Genomic DNA, 13,277 nt, shown 5'->3' with positions numbered 1-13,277 from the left:
CAACAGCACTGGGCTGTTGAGCCCCATCCTCACAGGACTGTCCCCACATTGCAGTGAAAAACAGATAGCAGCTGTGAATACCACGAAATGTGATGTTCACGTTGATCTGAAAGGTTGAACCACATTTGTTTTTGTGTTCTACATTTGGTTTCTCTGCTCCAGGCATAAAAGTTAGTTCTACTGCCTACCTGATAAACTGTCAGAATTTTTATAATAACAAAAAAGACATCCCCCCCCCCAAAAAAAAACCCTGTTAACCACCCTCCCCCAATTGGTCCTACCAATCCAAATGCTCCTACAGTTTCACTGAATCTGAACTGGTTGAATAATTATGGACTTTATACAGAGGCTAAAAAAATATATAAAACAACAGCCATCATTGTTTCAATAACATCAATAATCATCATCTTAAAAATAAAGTTAAGAAAAATAAACATTTAGTTATTATTTAATTTTTCTTTTATTTTTAAGAAATGAAATGTTTGATTAAAAGTTAAAGGGGGAAAAGGCAGAAACAAAAACAAAAGCCTGCACTGAGAAACCACGTCCCAGTCAATGCCTCCAAAGGCTGAGAAGAGGCTGAACAGAGCGCTAACACATCAGCTTGCTGTGGGTTCCTCATGCTCTTTCACTGAAAAATTAGACACAATTTTAAACCTCTAGCCAGACTGGGTATGAAATCTTCATTTCCCTTGAAACAGATTTTTTTTTTTCTTGTCTTAGATAGAATGCTGGCAGAGTGTATAAAAGAATTCAATTCACAGCTGTTCTACTTTTTTTAATGTAAGAAACATTAATCAAAGCTCTAAGTTATAAGCTTTTCTCATGTTGCTCAGTATCCCAGTTCAACAAAGATCAATAGAGGCCATCCCTGTGTTTCTCTCGCCTCGCCAGGAAGCAGAGGCGTGATTATGTAAATGGGGCCCGCACCTCTGCCAGCCTGCTTATCTCTCAAGCCTTCTGCCTGCTGCTCCTGGCTCCCCATGCAAGTGCCTGCCTCTCTCTCTTATCTCCCAACAAAGCTCCAAGAGGCACGGACTGGAGCCAGCGATGTTAAACAATGACGCATGGCTGATTTTATTTGTAAGTGATTTATTTCACTGAATTTAATTTTTTTCACTTTGTGTCTAAGATATTTGTTAACAAGTCAGCAACGGAGAGGCAAGGCTGTGTTCAGAAGCAATTAACACAGGCTAGAAATCTATTAAGCATCCTTATAGCTAGGCTGAAACCAGGGAAGGTGAAGGAAGCCCCTCCTTGAGAATTTCAACATGCCAGAGACTAAATATCCCACTTAATCTCAGACAGGTAATTAATCTGTAACAGCATGCACAAATTTACAAGTAATATTTTGATTCTTTGGGAAAAAACCCTATAATAATCATATCAACAATTTAAGTAGCAGTCCATATTTTTTTTCAATTTGATAGAATTATATAAAAATAGTACGTGCCTAAAAACAAGGAAATCCCTGGAAAATTGTGCGATTTCACTGGCCTACTAAATGAAAAGCATTATAAGCTACTTTCTGAAGACTCCACACCAGGTGCTGCTCCGGTCGGTGGCTTGTCCACATGACACCAACCACTCCAGAGAGCAGTGTGCACGCGGTACTCTGTAATGATGGGCCTGGGGACACTGTCCTTCATGTCTCCAGCAGTAATCCCTGACCCTAGTATCTCAGCGGCATAATCCCCATTTAGCATTAGTGGCAACGGCTTCAACTGTGAGGAACTCTTTTTGATAAGTATGCAGTGATTTGGGCATCGCTTTTAAACAACATATTCCCAGCTCAGCAAGAAACCCACACTCCTGAATGAACTGGAGCACATTATTGAGAAAAAGTTCATTAACCTTGCTAGATTCGAGGGTTAACAGGATAGCTGAAGAAAGGAACACAGCGAACAGCTCGGATACAAAACAAATTAAAATGAATGTCATCATTCCTTTTGAAATTCATTAGTTGATTCAGAGGGAGAATGTTCTTCTTAAATTTGCAGGCATTTATCTGTGAAAAACAGGTGTACATCTGCTACTCAAATGCGTCTTAAGCGGGAGGGAGGAGAATAATGTAGACACTCACCCGTTCCACTGAGAGAGTAGCTGGGAGAGGGAGAAAAGACTTGAGCTGCGAAATCCTCAAATGTCATGACTTCCCGGTGGTTCTGAATTATTGCTTCCAGATACAGAGCTCGCTCTTCGTAGCTGCAGGAATTGGTTAAGGAGACAAACAAACGTGCACAATGGCACACAGAGCCCGGGCAATCTGCTTTAAAGGCCATTAGTCAGCTCTCCCTGTTCTAAGTGAAAAAGCATCTTGGAAACCCTTCAGCATTTTGTCAGAAAGTTAAATATTTGTCACACATAATAGTGAGATGCTAGTTTTAATACCTAGATTTCTTCGGGGCTTCATTAATATCAAACAATAACACCATTAAAAATATGTGTACCAGAAGTTACAGGATTATATCAGAGCACTGATTATATTATCTCTAAGACTGACTGAAACAAGAAGAGAGGTAGGTGATTGCAACAACACTGCAATCACACGATGTGACAGCCCTCGTCTCTGCTCCCGATCTAGGTCAACAAGAATTCTCAGTCTTAGGACACAGGGAACTGATACTTTAAGTAAGAGCTGGTGATATGCTGGTGAACACTTTGAACAAAAGTAAGAAAACATAAGTTATTGGGAAGAGGAAGTAGGAGTTTTATTCTGCACGGGCAGCAGAGCCTCTGAGCAGGGTAAGTGATGAGCATTAGAAAGTAAGAATGGGTACGGACGGTGCAGCAAATGATGTACAGTGCAACTGAAAGAGAGAGAGAGAGAGAGAGAGAGAGAGAGAGAGAGAGAGAAACCACTGGCTTCTAATTAAAGCTGCAGTCTGGAACACACAACATTCAAATGTGTAATCAAAAACCAGTCACCAATAAAACTTACAAGCGTAACACGCTGAAGCAACTTTCCAGCTGTCTTAATAGGACCCCTGTGTGTGGCAGCCTTTCACAGGGCAGAAAGCAAATCTTCCCCTTTGTGTGAGGCTTCTGTTTCCTCTGAAGGTGAATCACGCACTTGCAATAGCAGGCACCGTCACAATGATCTGAGCATGAATAGAGGCACTGCACATATAACTCTAGGAATTAACACGCGGGGAAGCCAGCATGATGCCTCATTTCCCCTTCCTCATTATCCATGCAAAAGTTAAAGGATGTGTTTTGATTATTTTGAAAATTGTGCAATTTCTCCATGAACACAAAACCCAGGGAATGTAGATTCCCATTGGTGTGTTGTCTGGGGCTGCAAAGAAGAAACATGATTCTGTATGTCTCACTAACATTCTGTGTATCTTAAAACAATCTTTTCAAGATGTCCACTTGGAAAATGTAAGCTGGGGACAATTACACCCTCCCAGGTAGTTTCTCTAGAGCTTATTTTCAAACTGGAGACACTTTCCCATTTTCTTTTGGCAAAGTCTTTCCAGCGATTTCTAGGCGTGGGCTCTCTCCTCACTCTCTTGTATCTTCAGGGGCTGCTGCCACAGCATGAGGGGACCGCAGGCATTCAGGAGCAGTACTGATGCACCTGGCAGCCACGTGTGACTATCACAGTGTAAATGTTCACTAAATGAAACGCAAGAGGAACAACTATGCTTCTCTGCCCCAATCTGTACATGTCAAACACTCAATAGTCACATGAGGCTGCGGATGACCAAGCCAAACTGCAGATATAGGACCTGTGTACAACTGTGGAAAGTAGTATCAAGATCTGCTTCATGCTAGAAGGTAAGCATGTTGTATAAAACTTTTTTTTAACGAAGAAAATGCATTGGAAGCTTTCAAAGGTGGCCCCTCTGAAGATTTATGATTTTATGGATGGTCACAACAGCCCCAGGCCTGGGCAGTGTGCTCCAGAGCTGGCTGCTGGGCTGTGGGCTGAACTCCTGGTGACTTGCCTTAATGAACAGGCTGCCAAACTTCCTCAGCGAGAGGCGCCTGCTCAAGCCCAATTCTAGAGGGACCCACTAATGCCATTCACGTCTCATTATGAGCATGCTCATTCTGCACAGCACTTGGCTGTCGCCACAGAGCAGCCCTCGGTGTATGGCCCCAGCAAGCCGCTGGTCCGGGGAACAGCAGGACGTTAGGCCTGAGTGGCCGTCTGGCGAACAGGCCCTCTGACACTAAGCTGGCACGTGCTGGCCCAGCAGGGGCTGAGCCAGGCGTGACAAATTACTCAAAGAGCTGAGCTAAACTTATGGCTGACAACCACCTGAGCCTTTAGACTGCTGCGGCCCACTGTCAACGCTCAATTCATGGCTCCCCCCCTTTCAGTACAGTCTGCTGGTGAGCCTGGCTTAGAGCAGGCACGTCCCTTTAAAGACCTGTCACACTCTACCTAGTATTGTCCTGCTGTTTCCTGAATGGTCCCACTGCGTCTAACACATCCCCATACAGAGCTGGGGACAACGGCAAACAACACAGAAATTCGGGTCCTCTCTGCCTGATTCTCCACGGAAGACTTATCTGGAAAGTAGCCTTGTTAATCAAGCCTAGAGAAGACTGCTGCACACAGATCCCGGGTGGCTGTCCATCATATTCACCCTGGGTGACACCATTCAACTGTCAAGAGGCTGGTCCCTGTCATGACTGAGAGATCTGGGTTCTTAGGAGGATGTCCACACAGCAGCCAATGGTGCCGGCATCAAGTTTTGAAAGTCTCCCACTCTGTGAGTGGTTACGATCTGGCTCCTGTATCACAGGACTACAGACAGCAGACAGAAGCAAAGGTTCTTCCAGAATCGGATGCCAACAGAGGAAATGATCCTTCACAGAAGGACTGCTCTTCAAGCCCCAGACTGTCACATGTCACACACACTCTACTCCGCTCTCAGCAGTGTTAACCAGCATTAAACTGGGTGTTGTCATTTAGACAAACATCCATGGTGGTTTGGCTAAGGCTAAGAAACATCAAATGCAACTCACTTGGGTCCAAGCCAAGGCATGCTAAACATGACAAAGGGAAAGCACAGCTCACCCCAGCTCGAACAGTGCTTTGAACAGACAAGAACACACAAATACCCCAAATGACCTGTTTAGTGATCTTAGCAAAAATACAGCCCCCGTTTGTTTGTTTGTTTCTGTGCGGCATACACACGCTTCCTGTGCATGCGTACACAGTACATGTGAGTGTGTGGTAGCACAGGCATGCAGAGACCGAAAACTTGCTGCTTTGGCTAGACCGCTGGTCAGTTAGTCTCCTGCCCCCATCGCACACTGGCGTTACACACCCATGCTGCTGTGCCCAGCTCGTAGGTGGGCCCCTGGGATCTGAACTCAGGTACTCATGTCTACGCAATAAATACTTCACTCTGAGGATCATAACTGACTGTACTGGAACTATAACCAGGGTGAACTGGAGCAATGTTGTCTGACACTTATCCTCAGAGCCTCAAAAAAAAAAAAGTTCAGTAGACATCAAAATGCAAGACCCTCCTCAGTCACATGCAAGTGGCTGACGGAGCACTGAGCCATAAATCCGACTCCCATTTCAACACTAGGTACTGTTCTTTGCTTTCCTAAAAGCACCCCAGCAAACAAGAGTTTTAATTCTGTTCTGAGAGGCTACCTCACTAATATGATAAAAATGCTTGCAAATGATAAATGATAAAACTTGCAAAGGAGTTATTTCATTGATCACTCAACTCAAGAGAACTTTCAGTTTCTAAGCAGAACCCGTCTTGTTGCTGTTATTCTCGCCTACCCTCTCAGTGGGGTTTTCCTATGTAGTCTCACCCGGCCTGGAATTCACCGTCCTCATCCCTCTACTTACCAACTGCTGGGACTACAGGGGAGAGCCATTATGCCTGGCTGTATTTAAGCTTCCTTAGCAAACTACTCCTAAGGTTTTGCACAAAGAGTTTACAAGTTATTAATACTCCACTGGGATGTCTCCAGTGGTTATAAATCAATATACCTCGTGGATTCTGCTGGGAATCCAACCTCGTCCCTCCAGCTTTAGTCTGATTATTATTTGATATTTTAGAACAGCAACAATGTGATATTAAGGAAGGTGCTTGCTTCTGGTGAAAGAGCTAGTTTTCCGTTCTCACAAGACGGGTGAGGGCATAAGACACTCCTCACAGCTTCAGTTGACTTAGAGGTAAAATGGGGATGGGGGCAGAGTAGTGGAATCCTACATAAGAACCTTCTGCCCAGGGTTCCTACAGAAAAGAGGCACAGTCAATAGGGATGGCCTGTCCGGCCACCTTCCTGTGTGCTCAGGGGTTCTGTTCAAGGAGCAGTGAAGTGAACGAGCTGGGGAACCTCTGGCTGGCCTTGCAGCGACCTAACTACACTACTGATTGGAGAATGTTAACTCAAAACTGTGAATTGTTCCTGGCGTCACAATTAACCCCTACACCAGGACTGGGATGAGAATCCATATTTTTCTAACTTTCATTGTTCTCTGTGAAGATCAAATCCCAGAACACACAGGTCAAGTTCAGGGCCTACTGCAAGACTGGGGGCTAAACTCCCAACTGAGGGCAACCCACCAGGCTTCATAAATATATGTAGGCTGCAGAAACCAACCTGCAGTGTAAGCCGCGTACACAGACCATGCTGACTTCCTGAAACACAGAAAACCAACAATTCCCCTATTTTACTCTCCCTAACCCCCTCACCCTTCTCCCTCACCTCTCCTCTGCTTATTCAGGTGCTATGATAGTTAACTGTTGAGCATTTCAGCCATCTGTCCTGGAGTTTGGAAGAGCCACTCTGCAGGCTGCACTTTTTTTTTTAATCCTGTGGAACCTGTGTTGCTCAGCCCTTCTCTCATTTTCTAAATCTGGACATGATATTGAGACTAGTCTCAGGGGAAGACTGCCCCCTGATATTGGGGTGTGTGCCACACCAGTCAGTTCATGTCCCTATCCTGAAGTTTCATAACACCTGCAGCAACATATTAGTGACATAAACAAGCCCAAAGCTAGCTGTCCTTGTGGCTACCAGCCCTTTGACTCTCCAGTAGCCATCTTGCAAAGAAAAGTCATGATTCAGAGCTGTCGAAGAGTTGTCACATGTTCCTCTGAGGAATTCTGGCACCCCTTCCAGTGCTGACCCTGTTCTGACCCCTCAGTCTATCAGGGGTCATCATCATCTTCACACAGCTAGCTCCCAGGTTAGCTTCCTGAGCTTACAGGAAAGGATCACAAAGTGAAGTGCTCACAGATTTTCAGCAGAGCTGTACTCCTCTCCCCTTGAGCGCTTTAGGAAATTCTGCTCTTCCTCCAGATGCCAGGAGAATGTTTGCACTCTTGCTTGTATGGGCCCTTGACTTGCTCTTCCTGTGTATCTATCAGCAGGACACTTGTCACTGGATCTAGAGCCCACCTGGAGAACCAAGGAAAACTCTTCACGGCCAGACCTTAACTTAATCATAGATTCCAGTGATTCTGATAACACGGCCTTCATCCTTACATCCTTTATACAATGTTTACTGGGCTTGTACAAAAACAAAAAGTCACTTATTTTTTGCACACCTCAAGAAGTAGGTGATAAATGTATGTGGCATACATACATTTGAGAGACGATGAAAAAGCAGAAAAGGTGGGAGGAGTTGCGGGCAGAACAGGCTGACCAGGATCAAAGGCCCTAATCTGATGCACTGCTGATCCTTGACACCTCTGAGTACCTGCTACTAGGCAGGATACACACAGTTTGGGTGGCCATGCCTCACTCTAGATAAATGGATAGAATTCCAGCGTGGGAGCAGATGCAGCTATATTCTAAAGCCTTACATCCTTTCCGTGGAGAGTCTGTTTGTCTTTCAGTAGAATGCAAATTTCAATGTTAGGACTGTTGAAGACTGCAAATACATGAATCATTCAATGTAAATGTCACAGCCTGGTGACATGGAGAGGAGACTTGACCGAATAATGCAATCGCATGAAGTGGATGCTCTGGGAGAGGAAATGAAACACATGGAGGTAGAAGATATTAGATTAGGTCTCCAGCCCTAATGATACGCTCCTGGAGGGGTAGTCCACTTCTGCGCAAAGAGAAGAAAACACCCATCTAACTAAGTTTGAGAGTAATTCTGAGGAAATGATAAGAACAAATGGAAATGGGGGAAAGCAGATTTTCCTTGGGCTATTAAATTAGACTTTTGGAGGAGGTCTGCTCTTATATCCCCAGGCCATCAGCAAAGGAACTGAAGGCTTCCTTTCAGGATCTGAGACACTCCAAGGGTGCCATGGATTTGGTCTACATTTTCATTACAAGTGGTCAGTTCTGTTCTTCCCCGGGGACTGGCTGGTGAGGAGAGTATCTTTAATCACAGTCTTTTCCATTTCTGTCTTCTCCTCTTCTCCCAGAGTACCTTACCTTCAGCAAGTGAGAAAAGACGCTGTGACACCGTCAATCAAAGTCTCACAGTGGTAAAAATATAACTGACTTTCAAGAAAATTAGTCATTCGGCGAGTTTCAGGTCTCAAGAAAGTGCTGTCAAATTGTGTGAGAAATGACTCAACAGGCTGCTTGACTGAGAAACCCACTGGAGAAGTAAGGGATCAGTTAGGACGACTGACAGCTCAGAGTTCTGGGTGTTTATGCCAGTTATTTGATTTCTGGGAGAAAGGAGTCAGTGTCACCTGGCTTCTCTTCCATAGGTTTCACTCATCCCAGACATCTATAGTAGAAGCAAAAAAATGTTCCTTAGACTTTAGTCATGGCAATGATCACTGGGACTTTTTGTTGACATTTTATATTCATGCAGTGCTGACTAATTAGAAGACAATTGGAAATGTCTGAAAATACCTCGGGCCCCTTTTGTGGCAAAGCATCAAGAGAGGCAATGATTAAATAGGGGTATACATGGAGTTTTAGCTCTACCTTCATCCTGTTAAGTGAAAAGTTAGTAAGTAAAATACAGTCTAAGTATTTTCTAGTACAATGCATGCAACTGAACTGAATTATTTTATAATTAGTGGACAAGTACTCTGATTTTGAGGACTAAAATCCATTTCCACTTGGCCTACAAATTAGTTTATATCTAGGTTGGTTCTAAGGATAAAATGAATACTAGCTGCAGGGGCATGTGTCTGGAGCACATAGGAGGCTGAGGCAGGAGGATGGAAGCTTGAGGCCAGCCTGGGCTGCGGAGTGAACTTGAGTGGCTGCCGTGAATGGTCCTCAGACCCAACAGAAGTCACTGTCATGATCCCAAGTTCTCCACCAACTTTCTTGAGTTCATTTCTGGAAGCAACTTTATGGAAATGGCTGCTTTTGGGTGATGTTTACAAACTTTGGGCTTTAGTTAAATTTTTTACTTCCTTCTGTGCATTTTAAAATAACAAAGTTGGGGGCTGGAGAGATAAACTCAATGGTTAGAGCACTGGCTGCTCTTCCAGAGAACCCGGGTTTGATTCCCATGACCCCACATGGCGACTCACAACTATCTGTAACTACAGTTCCAAGGAATCCAATACTTTCTTCTGGCCTTTGTAGGCACCAGGTACACATGTGGTACAGAGACATACATATATACAGACAAAACACCCATACACATAAATAACAACAATAATGATAATAAAATTAGATGTATCTGTATGGACAAAGTAATTTTTCTATATTTTTATAAAATTCTAATAGCTGAGTTTTCTGGGATAACATTCATGTTAATATTGACTTATCAGATGATAAGAATAAACTCCAAGAAAAGTTAGGGGTTTACCAAATAATAGTAACCTAAATAATGAGGTGATCTCCCTGTGTGGATTGCCAAGTCACCTTTCTAGCCTCCTCAGACACTGCAGGGTGGGGCGAAGGGGTGCCCTAACACCTGACTGATAAAGCTACTGATCTGTACTGGAAACTAAAACGTACCACAGCTTCACCAGAGCAAGACGGCAGCACTGCAGCTGTGGAAACCCAGCTGGAAATTCGGGGGAATTCTAATATCACAAAGTCCTCAGTGTTTCAAAGCAGCAAAACGGCTGCTACTTGCTATTAAAGGACCGATGCTATCCAAAACAGAACGTGTAGAAATGTCCACTAAGGCAGGAGCCACAGTGGGCAGACAGAACTGAACACCATGGCAGAACACAGAGGACATCTGCACCTGTATTCCTAGGACCAGCTACTCTGCTGTCAGCATGGCTGGCTGGTCTACAAACATCTGTCCTGGGCAAGCCAAAATGCCAGAGGAGGGTGGGGCAGCATTTTATCTTGTTGGGGAAGCCAGAAAGGAAAAGTTCTTCCTTTACATCTTTGGCATTTGATTCAAGGTGTGTATTTGTGTTGGGGGGAATGACCAGGAAATATAAGTGAGCTACTCAAATATTTCGATAGAAATTTTGACGTGCAGGGGGCACTGAGGGTGAAACCCAGAGTCTCAGGCACGACAGGCAAAGACTCTACTGCAACCCCACCACGGTTTCTGTGATAGAAAATTGATGTATTGCTCTTGAGCTTGGACACAAAAATTCCCAGAGGCTACTGGAATGGTGTTGGTTTCACAACAGCCTCAATGGTGCTGTTCCACACCCTCTGCTGATCTTGGCTGGGGGCTGTGCTGGGAGTTCATTTAAACAGAGCAGATACTGTGAGGGGAGTGAATATTCTCCAGGCGCCTCCCAGAGGAGACATGCTGTGTGATTCCCAAGGGAAGTTCAGGGGGCTGAAGACTTTGTGAGGTGGTTGTGGGTTCCTGTGACACTTCTGCTGGGTGCTGAGGAAGAGACATTGTCTCGCTTGATACTAAAGAAATCCTAGAAAGAAAATATAAGGCAGAGTCCAGCATGAATTTCAGACACAGCTGATGGAGACAAACAGGCAGTGTACAGATTCTTCCTCCTGCTATCTTCTTCCTTCTCTTCCTCCTCTGTGCAGAGGATGGAACCCAAGACCCCTATATATCAGACAAGTACTTTCTACCGCTGAGTCACAGCCTTCTCTGAAGGGTAATACATTTTTGGGGTGCTCTGTAACAACTCACTCCAAAGGGAAAAGGTCCTATGTTTAAGTGCCTGTTTGTGGTATGAGCCACACTACATTCTGGTACACCTGGTAGGTGCACCTCAGCTGTTGTTGCACCAGGCACAGGTTATATTACATACAGGTACCAGCTGGAATTACCTGGTGCTTTCCCTGATCAAGTGTGTTTGATAGGCTTTATCTCATTTACTCCTAACCATACCACCCCTTCTTGTAGCCTGTATGTTCAGGATCTTTTCATGGAGGTGACTGAAGGCCGAAAGTGGGGCGTTTTGTTCCAGAACTCTCACATGCAACCAGCAGCTTGCCTTTCTAGCCGAGTTCTCAGCCATGACCTGACTCTTGAGGTCAAAATGCTCCTTTACATGAAAATACAGTGACATCAATGCTGACAGAGGACCAGCTCCATACAGCCATTTATAAATTGAAGCTATGGAGGAAACAGGTATCCTTTTCTCACATCTCTCATTCAGAGAAGAAACAAATGCAAAATAAAGCAGCTAGCTTTGTTTTAGTGTTGGATCAGTCATGGCACAATGATTTGTGGGGTGGGGACTCCTGCAGCAGGGCATTGTGCTGGACCTTCCATGACACAGAATCATGCAAACCTTCTCTCACTCACTCTCTTCCTTAGAGCCCTCCTGCCTGGCTCACCATGTTCCATCATCTTCCTGGACTGTAGGCCTGGCATCCCCCATCCTGCACACCAATGACTCCATCAGTTGTCAAGGACAAGAAAACAATTTTCTGAGTGAACTCTAGGTAGACCAGGTTTAAGATAGGCTGCAGAGGGAGATAAGGAGCTTGTTCAGTTGCATATATGTTTGAACTTTTTCTGAGTCCTCCAGAGAGTGATACAGAAATAAGGTGTTCCCAATAGGAATGAAGGTAGAGAAGAAAATATCTCCTGGTGCCATGTACTTCCAGTAAGACGTGTTAGACAGTAAATGACAATTCTTTGTCATTATATTCTGGGTTTAGTCTACTTTGCACTTTGATGAAACTGTCTGTTTTTACATTTTGTATGCCAAATTCTCTGCCCAAAGACCCATCCATCCTGACAAAAATACAATCTTAAAATACAACAAAACCAGCCTGGATGCTGCTAAGGTCCCAGTTCTCAGTGTTCTCTGGGACTTTCCATTTAAGCCTCATACAGTCATTTGATATCATCTTCGTGACTGAAAATGTGACTGCAATATTATTACTTTAAATTATAATCAAATCATTCTCTTGCAGATTAAGACACTTACTCTTAAAAAAATAGTCAAATTGAATTAGGTGTGTCTTTTCTTGATAGATCAAAAGCAGCTCCATTAATTCAGCAGTTTCATATTAATGGCATGAGACATGGCCCAGACAAGCAAAATGCCCTTTCCAGCCATTCTGTACTCTTGTAAAAGGAGATGAACATGTTCCCCACAGTTCACAGGGAAAGTAGGACTGTATCCAAAGTCCCCAGGCCAGGAAGCCAGACATGCTCATTCACTGGATGCACAGCCTCCTTTTCCTTTCATTCTTCAAATTATTGATATTTGCTGAGTGCTTCCTGTATATTCCGTATTTTTTCCTGAGATGTGAATAAAGCATTTCCTTGCTCCTCAGCCCTCCTCTCAGTGTTGGCTTTTATAACCCCCAACTTTCACACCAAGAACTGCAGTACTTTGGAGCATTCTAGAGCACATTATGGTGAGAGTACCTTATCATTATCCTGAGCTCTTTTCAGGGTGATATCTCACAGAGAATAAATAAAAGACACGATACTTCTAAAATATAAACATAATGTTGGCACAGTGTTCTATCATTTGTGAAGCCCTTTTGTAGTCATGAACCTACTGGACACTTCTAAAAACTTCAAACTACAGGAAAGAAAGGAACAGGGCCCAAATAATCCTGAGCTCACACCATGAATAATGATCAGGGCCCAAACTCTTGAGCTTAGGCAAATTCAATGGACAGATGCATGGATGGATGGATGGATGGCCATAGAGCAAGTAAGTCGCTCCAAAGAACTCTAAAAGGCTAGCCTCTTTCTTTCCCATGTGCTTTCTCAGTTTCACCTTCCAAGTTTCCTTTAGTTGAGAAATTTGCAATGTGCAAAGGTAATTCTCCAGTTGTGATGTTTGGTGCTGACAAGTGGTTGAGAATAGGCAGCTCCATCCCCACCCCCTATAAAACCAAAGTAACACAAAGTAAATTGGCAATTTTTATAGCTAATCTGGCATAAATAGTGACCTCCTAGCTGAATTATTATCTGCATGATTGTAAGGAGAAGCTGCCAT

General features: G+C 44.0%; 1 protein-coding gene across 3 annotated transcripts in view; it reads right to left on the bottom strand.

Annotated features, from left to right (window-relative positions):
• Positions 1-13,277, bottom strand: part of Ralgapa2 (Ral GTPase activating protein catalytic subunit alpha 2) — a 259,063-nt gene that overhangs the window by 16,839 nt on the left and 228,947 nt on the right. For all 3 annotated transcript variants that reach the window (XM_055602595.1, XM_055602598.1, XM_055602597.1), the window contains one exon: positions 2,084-2,205. In XM_055602595.1, coding sequence (XP_055458570.1) covers positions 2,084-2,205 — 122 coding nt within the window. The remainder of the gene's footprint in view (positions 1-2,083; positions 2,206-13,277) is intronic.

This window comes from Psammomys obesus, unplaced genomic scaffold, assembly GCF_907164565.1.
Source record: "Psammomys obesus unplaced genomic scaffold, mPsaObe1.curated_primary_1811, whole genome shotgun sequence".
In the NCBI taxonomy this organism is placed as follows: Eukaryota; Metazoa; Chordata; class Mammalia; order Rodentia; family Muridae; genus Psammomys; species Psammomys obesus.
Note: the sequence above shows the minus strand (reverse complement) of the source record. Positions and strands in the feature narration are given on the sequence as shown.